This window comes from Charadrius vociferus, unplaced genomic scaffold (assembly GCF_000708025.1).
Source record: "Charadrius vociferus isolate BGI_N301 unplaced genomic scaffold, ASM70802v2 scaffold285, whole genome shotgun sequence".
Classification (NCBI taxonomy): domain Eukaryota; kingdom Metazoa; phylum Chordata; class Aves; order Charadriiformes; family Charadriidae; genus Charadrius; species Charadrius vociferus.
Window position 1 is genome coordinate 2244237 of NW_009648470.1, and position 22092 is coordinate 2266328.

The window sequence follows — 22092 nt, forward strand, 5'->3', positions numbered from 1 at the left end:
CATCTCCTGAGGCAAGTTTTCTACGACAAAACATGCGTCCTTTTTCTTTGCTGCTGCTTCCTCTTTTTTGGATACAGGCATCCTCTGTATAGCTCCAAGAACTGAATTTCTAGACTGCTATGTTTCCTTCCACCTGAATATGGGGACTTTTAGTTGCTACAGGCAAACAGGTATTCAAACAGGACAACAGGTATTCAAACACATTAATGCAAAATGCTACTCTGCTTACGCAAGTAGCAACTGTTAATGTGCAGCTTCAAATGTCTAAAAGTAACAATAACAACTCTTGAAAAAAAATATGCCGTGCATTTAATGGAAAGCAGATAGTTCTAATAATTCTCACAGAAAACTGGGGTTTGGATGCACTGACAGAGTATACATGGCTCCGTGTTTTCATTTCTAATTCAGTAATGACTCTTGCCCAACTAACCTTACATTCACTGCTATAGCAAAAAGAGACAAATATTTACACATTTTTAATACGTATAAGCTACAAACAAAAATAATACATCCAACAAAAGACCTCTCAGTCGAATAACCAGAGTGATGGGCATGTTCTACCTGTATTTCAGATGCAGGTGCCTACTGATGTTACAACCATTCATACCTTTCCCAACTGGGCAACCTGTTCACTTTCATTTACTACAAGCTTGTTTCCCCACTTATTCCATATTACTTTTTTTTTTCTTTTAAATCCCAAATCCAGTGAAAATACACACAGCAAGAGTCTGCCAACAGTCAACAAAGACTAGTTGGGAACTTAAGTTAAAAAAATAATTACATATGAATGCAGTCACTCCTTAAATGCACTCATTCCTTAGAAAACTACAAAATATCAAACAGTTCATATAAACGAGTCTGACCTTTTTTTCCACCCTTTATGAAAAGATCATTTTATAGGGAGAAAAAAAATTACAACTCCATCACAAAACCTTCATGTTAAATAATTGAAGCAGATATTTTCATTTCATGTTGGCCACTGAAACACCTCCAAGGCTATACCCAAATGAAAAATGATCTCCATTTATTACTCAGCTTACCACGAGTTTTACTTTAATATTACAGCAACCTCTACAGACCTCAGGACATATGGAGTTTCCTCTTATTCTTTTAATGCATCTGTCAAAGTTTTCAAAGTACTGAATGATTTAGACCTAAACAGACATCCTGATGCATAGACTACATTCTTGTATGGCTTCTTAAAAAAGAAAAGTAATTAAAAGGACATTAAAGAAAAAGCCCATATCTTTTGCATTAAATCTGAAGGAATAACTGGCATCCCTCTTTCTAACATCCTACCATTCCCTCAGTCCTTACAGTTATTCAACAGGAAAACCAGGAGAAAAATAGTTGTTTAATATTTTACAGGAGCTAAAAAGATATTTTTTGTTTTCCTGTCCAGATAGAGGGAATACAAAAACAATTAAGTTTACCACAACTACTAAACTCTTAACTGGGCAGCATGCAAAATGTGCTGTTTACAAACTGATGAAGGAGGACTGCGGTTATGGCTTTTTTCTTTACTTACTTCTGAACAACATGAAAGTCCATTAAAGTTGTGAGAGCCTGTATTAAATTAGATCAATAAACGGCAACTTATGTCATCTTATTTCAAAATTACTGACTTTCAGACATCTAAGCCTGAAATAAATACCCTAAGCTCTTCTATAATCAAGACAGAACTACAAACCACCACAGTGCAATGTATTTTACCTTTCTTTAAGGGATAGGAATAGCTCTCCAGCACTCCTTGGTTTTTTACTGCTGACTGTGGAGGAAGTTCCAGTAACCACCTTTTAGACAACAAAGTCTGGAAAAATAATTCCACCAACACTGCCTAATATTGGCTCCAGATACATTAATTTAAATAACTTACCCTCTACTGTTAGAGTACCCATTTTGGATTCCAAGAAATCAAATAGTGTGCTTGGTGCAGACGGTCTGGTGTTTCCTAGCTCTTCTTCATCTTCAGGTCTTATTCGGCCTCGGCCCTTCCCTTTACCTGTAAACATCAAAAGTTTTTTATGAGTAGGGAATAAATAAAAAAAAAAGCGTACACACTTTTTTTAAAAGTTATACTTGATTTATAAAATGTTTGTATTTTCTATCTTTAAAAAAGTCTATCACAGACAAATTAGATACAGATATTTTCCAGATCTGTGACTTCAAATTAAAAAGTTTTTACAAGAATACAATACACAGAGGTATCTTCTAAGTCAATGCATTCTAACTAGCAAGAGAAAAACTATGTAGATTATGGCCTTCTATAACTACATTAGTAATCCACCATAAACAAATTCCTTTTCTCTTAAAGCATTTCTTTGCAATTTATACCTCTAGGTGGTGGTCCCTGAATAGGTTTCTGTTTACTGCTGTTCAGGAGAAAATTTAACGCCGCCTCTAGGCTGTTACTGTTATCCATAAGCGCCTGTCTTGCCGCTTCTTTGCTGAAACCCATCTCTGTTATGTGTTTTAGAGCCTTTTCATCTACCTGAAATAAAAGGTACACACAGAACTAATCATAAAATACAGAGATTCTACAAAACCACCAGATTTTACTTTAATTTTCCATTAATTTTTAATTTAAATACTATTTCATTGATGATAAATATTTCAGTTTTATACAACATCTTCACATACAATCTCTCTTAGGTCCAAACAATCAGCTAGTAGCGGGTTTTTAATATTATTATTATGATTTTTAATTCATCAGCTTTCAGTTCTAATATTATGTGGTTTCAAGCACAAATTCCACTAGCCTACCCTTTCCCTTTGCTGTACACCGTAATAGTATGACAGACTGCAATATACTTTCTCTGAGATGAAAACTAAAAGGAATCTCTCAAAGTAATACTGGTATAAAACCTAGTCATTTGTTCCTGTTTGAACCCTTTCACAACTTTTACAGACAATACAAACCCCAGTTTTCTTAAAACATGGAGAAAATATAATTGCAAAGGTTCTGTAGAAGCAGAAAAGTACAAACCATTTACTTCTGCAGAAATACAGACTTTCTTATTCTAAACTGTACAGAGGCTAAGCAGGAATCATGGAGCATTAATTACAGAAAATAACCTTACATCCGCACTGTGTTAAAGCACTCAAATGAGAACTTCCAGTGAGGACAAAACTACCTGCAATAAACATGAAATGGGACCAAACCCTCTGTCCTTCCTCATCCCATATGCAACCAAAATGATGCCAGTTATCCACCTACTGCAACAGCTGTAACCAAATACGTTCTTAACTGGAGTCCCATGAACATAAGATTTTGTCTACAGGTTCCAAAACAGGCATACTGTGACCCTTCAAAAAAAACCACAAAACAAACAAAACAAATTGAACCTACCCTTTAAGATACACAACCTCTTCTTTCTCCCTCTGCTTAACTGACCATGAACTTTTATTGCTAAAATGATTTAAATTACAACTGTATGACAGTTGTATGACAAGTAACATTTAACCCTTCCTCTCCCCTGTTTTCTGCAGTCTTATGATGTAATTTCTCCACTCCTCGCTTCTGATGTTTTAATACATTCACTTTTTGTCTTAATTCCAGCTACACACTGTATTTTGGGATAACAGATATGAACAGGTCTCCTTTTCGGGCAGAGACACAAAATGAGTGTTTGTGGTTGCTATCTCAATACAGAGATTTCTCCATACAGTAAACCAGAAGATATAACAACTCAAGTAACTGTCATAACTATGCTTAGCTATGCAAAAACCATTTTAATGAGCAAAACATGATTTTGCAGCACTTGGCTACAACTCCCACATGCTCAGCAATGTTAAGTCCAATGCTTTCATGTAGCCTTCTGCATTCCCAATCTCTACAATACCCTTAAATTAACTATCCAAAGACTAAGCAAAGGAACAGCAATTTAAAAGGTCTTCCAAGACTAACAGGGGCAGAAACATGACCTCAGTGTCTACAGGGAATCATCATCCCACTTGAGTTTGTCTTCCAGTTGCCTAAACAATGTCTTATTTTTAATAAAAGAATATAATAGTTCTCCCTCTGGACCACTCTCCTAGATTCTTCTGCATGGCAACAAGGGTACAACAGAGTTAAGCACTTCCTCAGCCAATCTGCTTCACTCTTCTCCCCTTTGTAGTGAAGTAGATGGTTTGGATGAGAACTTCTAGCCATTACTGCTGCATCACCTCCTTTCTAGAGTGGAAATTCTGTGCATGACAGCTACATTCAAAGACCAGCAGGAAATGAAGACTCATATCTGCAGACCCTGCACTCTCAGCTATGGATACAAGAAAGAAATCGTGGATAGATCACAATTTGTGACCCAAGTGAAAGGCAATTTCCCAGATACAAATACTGTTTGAGAAAGGAGGTAGTATCTTAAGTATCTTTGGGTGTCAAAAACACTCCCTTCAATATCACTTACACAGCACAAATCTTGCTTCTCATATACAAAACTGTAAAGACAAAGAAAATGGTAGGACATATAAGGACTATTAAGAGAAGGACAACTGACCTCCACAATCTATTGTCTGTCTACAAAGAAACTCCATACTTCCTTGTTTCTTGTTTTGTAAGTAAAGATACAGTGCTCCAGGTTTCTCAGAAGGTAACTGTAATGTCCTATACCATATACACTACTACTTTTCTTTTGTGAGGACTCGGGTTTAAGTTTTACTAGATAAGACAACATTTTTTTTTTCTTTTTTTTTTTTTTTTTTTTACAAAAATCACGTTGAAACTCATAACTATCTCAGTAAGGTACAAAAGCACCTTAAGTATTCTAAACACACTTCAAAATAAATTGAAAAGGAAAGCCCTTATTCTTCAGGGTCTTTTGGTTTTATTTTTGTTACATTTGAGTTTTGTTTTAATAGTACACATTTAAAGTTCCACTTATGTCTTCCACCTTACCAGTTCTCGGTAGACACCTTCATTCTTTCCCTCAGGTTTTGTTATCTTCTCTTTCTGGAACAGTTCCCTGTTTCGATTCCCTCCAGCACTCACACTGAGATTACTTCTGCTACTACCACCACCTCCTCCAAACGTCTTGGTCTTCAGATAAGCACAAAAATAACATTTCAGTAAATAGAACTTATGAAAATAAGCCTTAACATTTAAGCTAGTAGAAAAGTGCAGTAAAATCGATGCAGCTGTATTTTTTATGATTATGCTTTGCGGCAACAAATAAAGCACTAATTTACAAACACAAAAAAGATAAATTTATTAGGTAGGACTTTTATTTCTTCCCCTATGCCAAAATGAAGATGTAAAAAGGGTATGTAATTCTAGTTTTTTATGACTTACCAAGCAAATTGGAAAAATAAACTAAAAAGGAAAACCAAGGGAGGACATAAAAACCTGACATGTTAGAACTAAACTTCCGTGCTATTCTTCCTGACTGAATACAGGAAATCAGGGATTTTTAAGAACTGAAAAAAGCAGATGGCAATTGATAATGTGTATTTATTACTTAAATCTTATTAGCTAAATTGTAAAACACACATTTTTTAATAGAGGTATCAAATCAAAATCATAGCTACAATAAAACATTATGATACGTTTATTAGCTTTATTAAAATAAGAACATACTCATCAATCCAAAAGGACTCTATTCTGGATTCATCTTTCTAAAGATACATGAGTAGAATTATAAGAAGGCAAACATCAGAAAGCATTTGTCACTTGAGAGAACTACTTAAAATAACAGGAAAAGATCAATCACAGTAAGTAAAATGCTGCAACACACGCATTCTAACCTCCTTGCTCTTTGCTACTTCTGCAATAGCAGCTGTTCTTTGCTTTTCAAATTCATCATTGTCCGCAACAGTTTTTGCAGTATTTGTCATTTGCAGAGTCTTTCTGCGATCAAGCTCTCTGCTATCCACTTGCACGTGAGAGGCACATTTCTGAAAATGCAAAAGAAAGTTTTAATTAACTTTTCTACTTATTCTCATTTGAAAAAAAAAAAAAAAGTATAACTGTAGATAAAGAACAGGACCCCAAAAATGTACACTTAGGACATCTAGATGTCTTCGCTGAAAGCACATTCCTCCAGTCCACTAGAAATGCCAAAAATAATTACTTCTACATTTTAAGGTTAGTTCATGATGTAGCTAATAGGATTCCTGTAAATACCTTTGTCATTTAAGAAGGGAATATATTAGCACCTACAAGATCTGACAGGAAGAATCAAAGGGTCCACATACTAAATAGAATTTTAAGTTTGAGAGGAAAAATGTTAAATATAAATTGGCAAAACAAAGTGACAAGATCAACGCAATTTTTTTTAACAGGCACATGTTTTAGATCCAAGTATTCATGATCTAAAGTGTTTTGATAGTCTTTATCTAACTGGAACCAGATCCCCTAGATATCATAATACAGTGCTTTTTTTAATGAAGTGACAAAGAGAAGTATACTATACCTGCCCAAAAGGTAGAAAAGGGGGAGGGCCACCTTCTGTTCCAATGTTACTCCTATTGTGTTTTGCTAAACTCTGTAAAAGAAAATAGTTGATTAATAAATTGCAAACAAAACCCAGACTATATGATAAATGTCTGTATTTCAGAAAGTATATGAAACTTGCAAGATGAAAATTTTAAGCATAAAAAATAAAATCTATGATACAATTAAAAATCATGGGGCACTTCACTTGAGCAAGGAGAAGGCTGGATGAGGGGCAGGAGATGAAGAAAACACATACACCAAATGGAAAAAATGCAGTTATATATCAAAATCTACACGAACAGAAAAAGCAGCACACAAACAGGCAGATCATAGAATCATTTCAGTTGCAAAAGACCCTCAAGATCATCAAGTCCAGCCGTAAACCTAGCATTGCTAAGTCCACCACTAAACCATGTCCCTAAGAACCACGTCTACCCATCTTTTAAATACCTCCAGGGATGGTGATTCCACCACTTCCCTGGGCAGACTGTTCCAATGCTTGATAACCCTTTCCATGACAAAATTTCTCCTAATACCCAATCTAAAACTCCCCTGGTGCAATTGAGGCCATTTCCTCTTGTCCTATTGCCTGTCACTTAGGAGGAGAAACCAACATCCACCTCACTACAACCTCCTTTCAGGTAGTTGTAGTAAGGTAAGGTCTCCACTCAGTCTCCTTTTCTCCAGGCTTAACAGCCCCCATTCCCTCAGCCACTCTTTAAAAGATCTGTGCTCCAGACCCCTCAAACAGCTTTGTTGCCCTTCTCTGGACACACTCCAGCACCTCTATGTCTTTCTTGTAGCGAGGGGCGCAAAACTGAGCACAGTACTCGAGGTGGGGTCTCACCAGTGCCAAGTACAGTGGGATGATCACTTCCCTAGTCCTGCTCACCACACTATTCCTGATACAGGCCAGGATGCCGTTGGCCTTTTTGGCCACCTGGGCACACTGCCGGCTCATATTCAGATCATATTATTGATCAGTCTATGTTTCTGGGCAGAGACAAATCTCCGTTTGCTGAAAACTAAGACCTCCATAGGCAGGACACACACAGCCTTTGTAGCCCAATGCTAAGAAGCATCCATCCTCCTTCTAGCCCATCTTGTGGATGGGTGTCACATTTGCTAACCTCCTGTAAACTGGGACCTCCCTGGTTAGCCAGGACTGCTGATAAATGATGGAAAGTGACTTGGTGAACACTCCCGCCAGCTCCCTCAGTACCCTTGGGTGAATCCTATCTGGCCCCATAGACTCACATATGTCCAGGTGCTGTGTAGCAGGTTGCTAACCATTTCCCCTTGGATTGTGGGGGCTTCATTCTGCTCCCCATACCTGTCTTCCAGCTCAGAGGGCTGGGTACCCCAAGAACAACTGGTCTCAACTATTAAAGACTGAGGCAAAGAAAGCATTACGTACCTCAGCCTTTTCCTCACCCTTGGTCACTATATTTTGCCCTGCATCCGATACAGAATGTCCTCTCCTAAACCCTCCTTTTGTTGCTAATGTATTTATGGAAACATTTTTTATTGTCTTTTACGGCAGCAGATACATTAAGTTCTAGTTGGGCTTTGGCCCTTCTAATTTTCTCACTGCATAATCTCACAATATCCTTGTAGTCCCCCTGAGTTGCCTGCCCCTTCTTCCAAAGGTCGTAAACTCTTTTGTCCCCTGGGTTCCAGCCAAAGCTCTCTGTTCAGCAAGGTCAGTTTTCTCCCCCGCTGGCTTGTCTTCTGGCACAATAGGACGGCCTGTTCTTGCACCTTAAAGATTTCCTTCTTGAAAAACATCCAGCATTCCTGGATGCCTTTGCCCTTCAGGATTGCCTCCCAAGGGACTCTGTCAACCAGGCTCCTGAAAAGACCAAAGCCTGCCCTCCGAAAGTCCATGGTGGCAGTTCTACTAACCCTCCTCTTTACTTCTCAAAGAACTGAAAACTCTATCATTTCATGATCACTATGCCCAAGATGGCCTCCAACCTTCACATCACCCACAAGTCCTTCTCTGTTCAAGAGCAACGGGTCTAGCAGGGTGCCTTCCCAAGTTGGCTACCTCACCACCTGTGTCTGGAAGTTATCTTCCACACACTCCAGGAACCTCCTAGACTGTTTCCTCTCCACTATATTGTATTTCCAGCACACATCTGGGAAGTGGAAGTCCCTCACAAGAACAAGGGCAAGCGATAGCGAGACTTCTCCCAGCTACTTACAGAATATTTTGTCTGTGTCTTTACCCCAGCTGGGTGGTCTAATAACAGACTCCCACCATGATATTTGCCTTGTTGGCCTTCCCCCCTGATTCCTACTCTAGCCCCCACTAACCTCTAGACAACCAAAACACTCCCTAACATATAGGGCTACCCCACCACCTCTCCTTCCTTGACTATCCCTTTTGAAGAGTTTATAGCCACACATTGTAGCACTCCAGTTATGCAAGTCATCCCAACATGTTTCTGTGATGGTAACTATATCACTGTTTTCCTGCTGCACAATGGCTTCCAGCTCCTCCTGTTTGTTGTCCATGCTGCATGCATTGATGTAGATGCACTTCAGCTGGGCTACTGAACCCACCACCTTTTCTTTACCCAGAGCCCAATGAACTTGCTGCCACTAGAGGCTGTAAAGGCATACAGTTTCAGCGTGTCTAAGAAGGGATCAAACAAATTCATCCCAGAGAAGGTAAGGTTCAGGGGGAATCTTATCAATCTATACAAATACCTGAGGGGAGACTGTAAAGAAGATGGAGCTAGGCTCTTTTCAGTGGTGCCCAGTGACAGGACTAGAGGTAATGGGCGCAAACTCAAATACAGGTTTCCTCTGAACATCAGGAAACCATTTTTTACTGTGACGGTGACCAAGCACTGACAGAGGTTGCTCGGGGAGGCTGTGGAGTCTCCATGCTTGGAGATATTCAACAGCTGCCTGGACATTGTACTGGGCAACTGGCTCTAGACAGCCTTGCTTGAGCAGGAGGGCTGGACAAGATGACCTCCAGAGGTCCCTTCTAACCTCAACCACTCTGTGAAATTCACGAATCCATGTATAAGCAAATACTGAAAGGATTAGTCAGGATTGTATTCCCTGATAAAGATAATACAATTCTGGACACCACAGCTCAGGCAGTGGTACTCTTCCTAAAATACATGTCTTTTTGCCATGGTTGGGAACAAAATACTGTGCCACTAGAACATTTCCCCTGTGGCCTTATGAAAAGTAGAGCACGTATGCTAAATTCATCACCAGATCTTTGGATTGCAAGGACCATAACAATAAGCACAACAAGTATTGATACTTATCATTTATAGAACAGAAGTACTCTAAACTCTTAGCCACAATCAGGCAATTCGTGACCTAGGCCTGAAAACAAAGCATTCTCAAATAATAAAAATTAATAGTAGCCAACAAAAGATGGATTTGTAAAACATTGCATTAAAATATCTGCCCATAGTTGATAACATTTTTTTCTTTCTTTACAAATGGTGAGAACTGCAGTAACCTGCAAGAAAATGAAATTCACTGGAATAGATACTTGGTTATGTGTTAATGACTTCGTATTACACAGAAATATTTAGTTTCAGAAGTGGAAAAAGGCAGAACAGGTCCTTAATGCTATTAAAATGCTTCAAAATTGCATTTCCTATAACACACCTGTTTTATCATCTTCGTTTCTTGTTGTCCCTTTTTTCTCCACCGGGACAGTCATGTATGATTACATACACCATTTACTATTCCCCACTGGCAGAAGTAGTTTTAATTACTATGACTTTTGCATATATATATATATATGTATACACAAAAAATATATGACATTACCTATATATTTATTACCCTGACGTAAAATTGATTTAATTTCATCATGTGAGAACTGTAGTATAAACATTAATATGCTTTAAGCCATTACACTATAAAAGAATTTCTTAAAATAAGTAAAATATTAATTTAGCTAACTAATACCCAAACCAAAACTTTTGGTCCACTCTCTTCAAGTTAACTACATTTATTTAGGAACCAAAGACCATTTTCTAAATTATTTATGGTTATTAATTCCTTTCAAGGGTAAAAAAAAAAATAATATCCTTTTCCTCATGCCTTGGAGTAAAAAACACTATTTAAGTATTCAATAAATTATTCAAAACAAAGCATTTAGAAGTGCAGAAATCTTACAACTTTTCTGCTTTGGTTTCAATCTGTTCACTTCAAGTGCTGCTTAGAATTATGAGCTAACCAAGGGCTGATCACTGTAGCGTGGTCATACCTTCCTATATCTATTAACTGAAGCAGCACAGTACAACAATCATTTCATGGCCAAGCTGCTTCGTTTCCCCAGGGTAGGTGCTCTAGGTACAATAAGCCCTACATTTTTTCTCTTATAGAGAAATGTAGGTAATTCTGGAATGAACTCCAGCCCTGAATCAAATTATAATAAAAATATCTAAGATAGGATAATATGATAGCCTAAGAACTTGAGCATTTTATCATAGTTAATTCCTCACGTCCTATAATCAGTAAGAATAAGCTTAAGTTTAAGGTCAAGGTTTTTTTCTTTTCCCCCTGCCCCCAAATCAGAATCAAGGAAACACATACAAAAGACTGTCCCAAACTACTGCTCAAACAAGTAATTTGGCAAATAGCAAAAAAGCACTTAAAAATTGACTGCATATTTACTAACATTTAGCTACATGGATTTTGAATCATAACAATTCATTGCATAAAATTGTTATCCAGAATGAAAGAACTCTGCTTAATGGTAAAAAACAGCCTTGACACTTTCCTTTTAAGTAGCACTGTCTGCTGAGACGTGAGAACAACTGCTTTGGAAATTAAACTCTACTTTACACCAAATAAAAAGCAAACTAGCAACAAGAACAATATTTTTAACTTAAAATTAAATTTGCTTGTAGCAGAGTGGTAACTATCATTTAGAATAAACTTTGTTATTATTAATACATTTAGTATGCTTCTTTTACTCTTTCTGCTGTATTTGTATTGTAACATTAAAAAAATATTTCTTAGGGAATCTCTTGAGAAACAAAGGTTCACAATATGAGACTGAACTCCTAGATATTATATACTATTACCCCCTTACACTTCTTTCTAATATGAATTTTGAAGTATAAAATTAATCTACTTTAAAAGTAGACGGTACAAAAGGATGCCAAATAGAATCTACCAAAATCGATGATGTGTAACTCAAATGTTCATATAAATTTTGGTCCAGTTTGTTCAAATCTGTAAAACACAAATCAACACCAAAGAAGGCTAGCCGTAACAAAACCAACTGTGCCAAGCTTAGTATTAGCAACAATAAAAGAAGTACTTTACATAGAAGTGACCATTGTGTTCATAAGCAGCTACTCTGTTTCAGTGATCTGCATGTAAAAATATCAAGATGTCTGTCTCTAGTACTGATGATAGATCCAGCGAGTATTTGGGACTGTTTGTAGCAGGGTCACAACTTCCTGCCCTAGGAACTTCCACTTATTTGTGAGAAAATGTATGAGAAAGTCTTCCTGCAGCAACTTTCATTCCGTTGCGACAGAAACCAGGCTAAAAAAAGGAGTCAAAGGGCTTACAAGTATTTATGGCTTGGTAAAAGATTTTAAAACCTCCAATCTGTTTTTCTAATCACAAATTCAGCTAAAGCACTGATGAAATCTGCAATGAAGAATTCATACTTAAGGTTACCAATTCCAATGCTTTCCATACACTTACTATGATTATTTTTGCCTCAAAAATATACAATCTGCACATGGTAATTGTTAAAGGCAACTATATTTTGGTACCAAACACATTGTTTAGGAAAGCAACGACCCATGACTGCACTAAAATAAGTTCATATATTTGATTAGTGTTTTCAATCCTTGCTGACAATGAAAGGAATCTGTTCCCATGCAAAGATCACTTATCAGATACATTATGCATGAGACCTATTTATACATATTTGGCTTCAACCCTAAAAATATTGTGATAGTAAAATTCTAAAAGTTTATCGTATCAAAATTCACAGCCAACACATTAAGCTTGATGTCATTAAATGTAATATGCATCCTGTAAGACGGCATTTCCAGTGGTGTTACCTCACCCTTTGTAATTCCCACTTTTCTATAAGATGCTCCACTTCACCTCCGAGCACTGCTGTATTACTGTCGTCCAACAGCAAGAATCCATTTCTCACTTCAACAGTTCCTGAAAGCTTAATTTTTGTTCCAGGTGGAGTGTTCAGGCTAGAAGTGGAAACAAAGTCAAATATTTCAAATATGTTTATTAATATTCTGACACCAAAAATATATAAAACTCTACTCTTATTATACTTCCAAAATTGTCATATTTCATAATAAAAAGTTAGCATCAAAAATCTTTGCAGTAAGTCCTTCAGTGTGCACCATACTTTTCAATAGCTTTATTGGAATGCTTCCCATTCATTACACAAAAATGCCATATTGCAAATTAGATTCTAACAGAGATGAATGTTTGCAAATTGTCTGTTTGGTTAAAATCCAATTTAACAATACCAAACTAAGGATGTGATTTGTTTAGACTAACAGAAGATATCTCAAAATCAGTTCTCTAAGACTAAGTTCCTCATTCTAGGATGCATTTATAGTTAATAAACAGAAGATCTCCAGATGTTTAATCATCTCATTTGTTTTAGACATTTAACTTAGGAGAAAACAAAGAGCTGTTAGAAAAGAAACTTTCTATACATTACTAACAGCCAGGACTGTACCAGAATAAATATAAAAAAACCCCATACATCTTGTAGTGATGCTTCTCTCATTATTCTATCATTTGAAGACATATGGATGTTCTCTGTGGTCTGCTCCCACAAGGAGGTACCTACCTTCTTTTCATGCAAATCTACCTTATGAAAAACAACAGCAGATGCGTAAAAGAATCACATATCTCCGACCCGTAACTGAAAGATATGACAAGCAGCGCAATCTGGAAACTATGATTTTTCTCGTGAGAAACAGGACACAGTCAGTTATAACCTTTCCACCAAGAGACAATAACCTCTTCAAAATATGCTAAAGCTATCACTGCAATCACAGGACCATACCAGGCAGTGAGGAACATTCACAGTGGAGTCAAGCCAATTTCAGCACTAGTGGCATTAACCTTATCAGTATTAATGGATTTTTGGTATTGTTCTGATAAAAGCAAAGAAAATGAGATCAGAAAAAAAAACCAAGAAAGAAGTATGGCAAAAAAATTAAAACTATGCAAAGGTGGAGTAAATGGAAACCCTAATAATGAAGAACTCATTTAAAAGAAAACTGTGATTTTTATTATTTAAAGAAACACTATGTAATGAAACAGCAAATTATTGTAGGTCAACACTCCAAAGCTGAAACAACCACATACAACACAAATTTAATTTTCATACGTTACTTGAAAAGAAGAGCTTACATCATTATTACAGAGTGATGAGTTCTCTGACATTTTTGAGGTTTTATCTAAAAGCTTTCAAATTATGTCTTCTACTGAGCCTTCTTCTTTAAGTATTTTGTGATCTAGAATCTACTTACACTGGAGCCTGCTTGTCTTTCTTTTCTGCTCTCTCTATATTCACACTGGAATATGACATTCCAAGTTCTGCTGGTTCAAGCTAAAATTAAAATATCATTAAGTGTCCTACCCTTTAAGACAGCATCACTCTAAACGGCAAGCTGGCTCCTGCTCAGAAGGAGCATTTTAACAGTAAAAGATGACATTTTAAATGAAGTATAAAAGGTCTATATCTAACTGTTGCAGCTAGCAGAGAAAGAAAGAGGAAGATTACTTTTTGTTTTAAATCAAAGTAATCTGAACTAGAGTGAACAGCGAAGTACACCATGACTCTAGAGACTAAACACTAGAGATATTTTTCCAACATCTTCACAACTAAATACACAAAATATCCCCACGTTCATCAGCAATTAGCTCTCTTACACTTCATTTTTTAACTGAAGAAATATTTACTAATTTAATCCAAGTTAAAGCCTTGCCTATGGTAAAGCACCACTAGTTGCATTAAGTTAGGTGTGTCAGACCTGTGACATACCTGCTACCACAGTCAGACAAAAGATCTGCTACTACTAAAAATTGGAAATTTGGCTCAAGTTTGGACACACCAAAATGCTGTGTGCCATGTCAACTCGAACTCAGCACATGGCTGCAAAAATCCACTTTCTTACTTTATGTACTTCAGCACAAATGGTATTGTAAATTACTTTCATATACACCTTTGCATGCTGAATTTAAGGTTCTCCTTTATATACAAAATTCAAGAAGGAAGCCTTTCTTGTGAAGCTACCTTTCAATATATTAATAAGGACACTTCCATTATTTTAAAGACATCTAAGTTTCAAAGCAAAACTTGGAAAAGAAAGTTATTCACCTTATTTTTGACATGCTACTATACTCGATAGCTGTGCAGCTTGTGTGTCCGTCGGTCATCTGTAAACGTAACATTCTGGGAGCAGCCTGAGATTCTTCGTTATCCTTTGGTGCAGAAACATTGCGTATTTTCTGTATTTGAAGAACACATGGCCCTTCCAGCTACATATGCAAAACAGAAAAGACAAAACTGTTAACACCCATGAAGCAAACACAGTGTAATATCTAGACATACTAACAGATGCCCCCAGGCAAAGGAAAGCACAATACGATCAGGCAGTCATGTTCAATTTCTGTCACTCATGTACTGTATGTTCTAAAGCATAATAGAAATGGCTTTTTCAAGTTGTGATGCTTCACATGTCTCTGCAATACCTATTATGGAAAAGGAGTGAATAAAAAGGGGGGGGGCGGGGGGGGGGAAGCAAACAAACATATAAAAATACAAATATTGTCACTTTCAGCATACTATGGAGTCCAGATAAGATTTTACATGCTGTACCTCAGTGTCTCATTCACAAAGTATTCTAAAGAAACAACCAACCACCTTTGAAGACAATCTGGTGGTATCAAAATTACATTTCAAGTTCAACTAACTAGGAACTCAGCTTCTTCAAACAGAGATGCAACCAGAACTTAACAACCTCAAGGGATGTCACTACCTGTTGGTTGCCTAAAACTGCAGCATATGCTACTATACACACCACAGTTTATGTTAACAACAAGAAGGGTGGGGAAAAAAAAAGCCCCAAACCCAACAAACCACCAAAAAACTAAACTAAAACCAACCAACCAAACCACTTCATCACGTTTGGGTTATAGCAGAGTACACATTCATTCTGATCCCTCTGAGAAATAAAAATGAATAATCTGTTGCCGCTCAACTGATCACTAGCACCTGAAAGACAGCAGAAAAGATGAAAAAAGTGCACATTTCATCAGCTTCTTCCCTTTGAGAAACAGAATAGGCAGCCCAGAACACCACAAAATGACAGCAGATAACCAGGAGGTGAATATATATAAAAGAGAATATTAAAAAAAAAAAGAGAAATTAATAAATAAAAGAATATAAGCAGTGAAACCAGATAAATTAGAAGATGAGGAAACAGGAACTTTATTTCGGATGAGAACAAAAGCGAATAGAAAATACTCCGGAATACCATCAAAGCATGAAATTGTACTACGGGGAGGAGGAAAAGTGTCACGAAAAGGAGCAAAAGCAGTACTCTACAGAGGCTGCTTCTTAAATGGCTTTGTGATGTTGAGACAATAACGAGTAATACAAACAAAAACTTCTAAAAATTTTTCCTATTCTTGAACACTTTTAAATAAATTTAATTTGAAGGCACTTGCACCATTTATGACTTCAAATTGAACTACGGAAAAGACAGTAATTGAGACTGAGGATTTCTCAAAAGCTGAAGAAGTTATGTTTATTTGGAATCTACTGAAACTCAGAAGCTTTCATTTCTTTTTTCTTCAACACAGAATGTTTGAAGAAAAGAGCATAAATAAGAACAACAGTACTTTTAGTAAATGCTGACTGAATCTTATTTCTTTCAATAACAATTAAAAGACTCGGTTTCTCACATGGGGGACTTCAATCACCGTGATACTTGCTGAAAAGGCAACACAGCCAGGCACACACAGTCCTGGAGGTTTCTGCAGAGAATTGATAATAACTTTTTGACACAGGTGGTGGAAAAAACAAGGAGGAGAGGTGCACTGCTGGACCTTGTGCTGACAAACAAAGGACTAGTTGGGGATGTGAAGGCCTTGGCTTCAGTAACCATGAAATGGTGGACTTCAGAATTCTCCATAGAAGGAGCAGGGCAAAAAGTAGAATTATAATCCTGGACTTCAGAAGAGCTAACTTTGACCTCTTCAAAGACCTACTTGGAGGAATCCCATGGGCTAAAGCTCTAGAAGGAAGAGGGGTGCAAGAGCGCTGGTTAATATTCAAGCAACACTTCAGCCAAGCTTAAAATCAGTGCATTCCTAGGAACAAGAAATTAGGTAAAGGAGGCAGGAGACCTGCATGGAGGAGCAAGGAGCTTCTGGAAAAACTCATATGGAAGAAGGAAGTTTGCAGAAAGTGGAAAAAGGGACTGGCCATTTGGGAGGACAGGAATGCTGTCAGAGTATGCAAAGATGCAATGAGGAAGGTTAAGGCCCACTTGGAATTAAACCTGGCAAGAGATGTCAAGGACAATAAGAAGAACTTCAAGTATACCAGTAGTAAAAGGAAGACTAGGGCCTGCTGGTAAGTGAGGTGGGTGCCCTGGTGATGGAAGATGCAGAGAAGGTAGAGTTACTGAATGCCGCCTTTGCTTCAGTCTTTACTGTTAAGGCTTGCCCTCAGGAATCCCAGACCCTGGAGGTAAGGGAGCAAGCCTAGAGAAGGAAAGACTCTCCCTTGACTAAGAAGGATTGGGTTAGAGATCATTTAGGCAAACCTGACACCCACAAATCCATGGACCCTGATGGGATGCACCCACAAGTTCTGAGGGAGCTGGCAGATGTTACTGCAAAGCCACTCTCCATCATCTTTGAAAGGTCATGGAGAACAGAAGAGGAGCCTGAGGACTGGAAGAAAGCTAATGTCACACTAGCCTTCAAAAAGGGCAAGAAGACCAAGGAAACTACAAGGCCAGTCACCTCCAACGCTGGAAAGGCAATGGAACACCTCATCTTGAATGTCATCTGTAAGCACATGGAAGATGACAAGGTTATTCGGAGTGGTCAACATGGATTCACCAAGGGGAAATCATGCTTGACAAACCTGACGGCCTTCTATGATGGATTGACTGGCTGGGTAGATGAGGGGAGAGCACTGGATATTGTCTACCTCGACTTTAGCAAGACTTTTGACACTGTCTCCCATAGCATCCTCATGGATAAGCTTAGAAAGTGTGGGTTAGATGAGTGGACAGTGAGGTGGATTGAGAACTGGAGAAATGGCAGAGCTCAGAGGGTTGTGATCAGAGGCACCGAGCCTAGTTGGAGGTCTGTAACTAATGGTGTCCCCCAGGGGTCAGGACTGGGCCCAGTCTTATCCAACATATGCATCAATGACCTGGATGAGGCGACAGTGTCCCCTCAGCAAGTTTGTTGATGACACATAACTGGGAGGAGTGGCTGACACACCAGAAGGCTGTGCCACCATTCAGTGAGACCCGGACAGGCTGGAGAGTTGAGCAGAGAGGAACCTAATGAAGCTCAACAAGAGCAAGTGTAGGGTCCTGCACCTAGGGAGAAATAACCCCAGGCACCAGTACAGGTAAGGGGTTGACCTGCTGGAAATGTGCCCTTGTGGCCAAGAAGGCCAATGGTCTCCTGTAATGCATTAAAAAGAGCGCAGCCAGCAGTCGAGGGAGGTCATCCTGCCCCTCTACTCTGTTGTGGTGAGACCACATCTGGAGTATTGTGTCCAGTTCTGGGCTCCCCAGTTCATGAAAGACAAGGAACTAGTGGGGACAGTCCAGCAGAGGGCTACAAAGATGATCAAGGGAATGGAGCATCTCTCTTATGAGGAAAGGTTGAGAGACCTGGGTCTGTTTAGCATGGAGAAAACAACACTGAGAGGGGATCTCATCAATGCTTATAAATATCTAAAGGGCAAGTGTCAAGAGCATGGGGACAGACTCTTTTCAGTGGCACCCAGCGACAAGGCAAGGTGCAACGGGCACAAACGGGAACACAGGAAATTCCATCTGAACAACAAGGAACAACTTTACTTCAAGGGTGACAGAGCACTGGAGCAGGCTGCCCAGAGAGGTTGTGGAGTCTTCTTCTCTGGAAATATTCAAAACCCACCTGGAAGCCATCCTGAGCAACCTGCTCTAGGTGAACCTGATTTGTCAGGGATGTTGGACTAGATGATCTCTAGAGGTCCCTTCCAACCCCCACCATTCTATGATTCTGTGTGAATATCTTATTTTACAGACCTGTTAAAATTAGCATTTGACTCATACCCTAAACAACCTAGAGTGGGCTCAAGGAGTCTCAATGCAATGCTCTGATAAAATTCTGAGTTAGCGTTCTCTACCTCACACTGCTGGATATTAATAAATGATCATTTCTAGGTCAACTGCAAACACAGTGAGGGAGTAACTACCCCATACTTGTGGGGCTCAAGGCCCATATACATATGGGCTCAAGGCCCACAGCTTACCTAAGGCTGCCAAACAGCTATTTCTTAAAAGACTACAACTCAGTTTGATATGTCAGCATTACTGCATGCATAATCTTGTCAAAATCATCTCAATTGGAAAAAAAACCAAACAACTAAAAATATGTAGGACAGTTTTTGACACATGCAGTTTCATACACAGTTACATCTAGAGATCTGGTGTAGCAATCACTCTCACTAGAAGATAAAGACAAGCGCCTCAAGACGGGATGATCTGTGTTTTTTTTAAATGCAGGTCAGTTGTAACTGGAACAGCAAATCGGATCTTCCCTTTTTGAAAAAAAGAAAGACAAAACAAAACAACAACAAAAAAAGCCTGTAAGAAACCAAAATCCACAATCAAAGAGACACTAAAAAGCAACTAAGCACAGTTAGTTGTATTAAAGTAATGAGACAAATTGGGAACATATAAGTAATGTTAAACAGGAATTAGAACTCTTGGCAACTTATGTTTTAACCACTGACCATCAATCTGTCAGTACTCAGAAAGCACCTCTCTGAGCACAAAAATGAAATCCTTTCTGAATACTTCTGCTAGAATGAATGTTTCCATTGTGATGGAACATAAATACTCAAAAGAAAATCAGTTACGCCTTAAAATTTAGTAATGATGTTGCATTTAAGTTATAACTTTATAGTCTGCTTTGCATTTTTATTACACCAAAAATATTTAATCTATATTTATGGTATGTAGTCATCTAGATGGAAATGCGAGAGTTCAGCTTTTTCAAATCCTATGCAAATGTGGCCATCTTGTGGTTAGTGCTGGTAATATTGATTTTTTTAAAATCCGTAAAAAACACACATATAAATGAGTGAATAAAACATTTCTGTGTATTAATGACTGAAGTTGGTAACCGCCTATAATGATCAAATACCCGTGTTGTTTCACTCTAGGACTCTATGCCAGCTTTTATGCAAACATTTGCCTATAATACTACAAAATAAAGTTTTTTTCTATGCAAGATGGAAATACATCATACGTTCTCAAGATACAGATAAATAATACTGATCCTAGTCTTGCATGAGAGGAACAATAGTAGCATATAATTTCTATTGTTTCCTGAAGCATTTCTGAACCACAAATGACTACTTTCTACTGAGAAATTATATTAAAAGTCACTCCTGTCCCAATCGTATCCTTTACTCGCATAAAGCAAATAATCTCCTTTATAAACACATATTTCTGTAACATAAAATATTTGAATATATTGCAAGCTAAGTAGCAGCACTTACTAAGTAGTCAGATTTGCTTTATGTTACTCAAAAAAAAAAAGAAAACACTACATTTAAGAAAGCAAAGATTCAGTACACTAATAGCGTGCACTAAAAACTATAAATAGGAGTCATTCTCAAACACAGACTTTTCCTGCGCAACCATTACTCCTTTTCAAAACTTGGAGGATTATCATCCTCCAGTAAATGGTTTGCAGGTGTTGTTTTGGTTTGGGTTTTTTTTAGAATATTTTTTTAATATCTATGATCCAAACAAAGACAGTCAGTTAAAGTGAGACCAAACTAAATTTTACTAGAAGTTCACATGTAAGAAATCCTGGCTTCTTAGCAATACTGATAGAAGTATGTAAGTCTCTAGGATTTCACAAATACCATTTGTTAAACAAACACTTGTCTTTAACAAAGACCATTAGGGCCCATAGTTTTCTTCTGTCCCACCTGTTTCCTCCAGCTTCCCAAAATTTCAAAAAGAAAGTTTGGATTGGACTAGATTCCTGCAGCGTTCAATCCTATTATCCAGTCCTCCATCTCCATCAACAGTAAGACAATCCCATACAGAAATTCACCAAGCTCCATTCAGTAACAGTTCCCTTTTTTTTGTTATTTAGAATCCTACATACATACTGTTTTGTACAGACAGTAACAAAAATGAGAACCCTAAAAAGGACATACAGTAACACAAAGCAGAACATACAGTGAGGGGAGAGTGGCAAGTTTAATAGGGATCCTTGAAAATTAAACTAGAACTAGTTTTTTCTCACCTTTTCATTTTCTGAGATATTCAGAAGTACAAAATATAGATGTATTTGTGTGTGTACAGGTACAGAAGGTTTTTTCCATGAAAGGGTAGCTGTTATCTCACAGGTATTTCAAAGCACTAACCACCACAGTTTTCCAGCACACTGCCCTCGTTTTTGTACAGAGGTTTTGTATTTTGTGGAAACAAACAGCACAATTGTATCTTCTCTAGTTTGAGCTGAGAAACATGAAAAACCCAAGTGGTAACTTGAGCACCTAAACTAGAAGCAAACATTGTAAAGCGTGTAAGTAGATTCTCATATATAACGTCCATCAAAGCTTTGAGGAATTTAATGACACTTTTACCTTTGATTGACCACTTCAACTACACAATGACAACAGAAATTTAGAAAACATTCTCTCTAAAAGAAACGGACAAGTTACTAGGTATATTCTCAAGTGATGAATGAAAACTGAACAACTACTTCTAAAGAAATCCTACCATAATGCAACAAAACTCTGAAAAAACAGTACTGTTAAAGTCACTTTGAACTGGAATCATGTTTCAACAGCAAAAATAAATAAGGCAAGCGTTATCACATATACAACCTTAACACTCTGGAGAATTACTTTTAACCAAACACAACTGGACCTTGTGAATATTACATCATCCGAAAGAAAAATTTAGTACTACTCCAAGTAAGTAACTGAGAAATGAACAAAGCAAAAACAGATGCCATAAAAAGCAATTTTGCTTGTTTTCCGTATTTCAAAAACAGGATACTGAAGAGGAAGAAAAGTATTAACATCACAGACATAAGAAACAGATAAATCAATTTCTTTCAGGTAGTGAAAAATTATTTAAGCACTGAAGTATCTTTAACAGCATGTTATCCAGAAACCTAAACAGGTAAACAATCAGATTATTTTTTTTTACCTGCAAAAGATGTAGCTCCACAAAATGAGAAATAAAGTTATTAAATTAACTTTCTGGGAAAAGTTTTATTAAGTAATATGTTGCATGCACAGACTAAAAACATGCTGCCTGACTAAAAACTATGATCCTGCAATACATTCTCTCTCAAGTGGGCTTTTCGGATCTGACAATAATATTCCTGCT

The 22092-nt window shown here is 37.6% G+C and overlaps 1 protein-coding gene across 1 annotated transcript in view; it reads right to left on the bottom strand.

Annotated features, from left to right (window-relative positions):
* TDRD3 (tudor domain containing 3) overlaps positions 1-22092 on the bottom strand; it is a 55981-nt gene that overhangs the window by 29646 nt on the left and 4243 nt on the right. The window contains exons 3-9 of the mRNA XM_009885651.1: positions 14808-14968; positions 12510-12651; positions 6408-6479; positions 5740-5889; positions 4895-5035; positions 2335-2491; positions 1877-2002 (exon numbers count right to left, since the gene is read on the bottom strand). Coding sequence (XP_009883953.1) covers positions 1877-2002; positions 2335-2491; positions 4895-5035; positions 5740-5889; positions 6408-6479; positions 12510-12651; positions 14808-14881 — 862 coding nt within the window. The 5' untranslated portion in view covers positions 14882-14968. The remainder of the gene's footprint in view (positions 1-1876; positions 2003-2334; positions 2492-4894; positions 5036-5739; positions 5890-6407; positions 6480-12509; positions 12652-14807; positions 14969-22092) is intronic.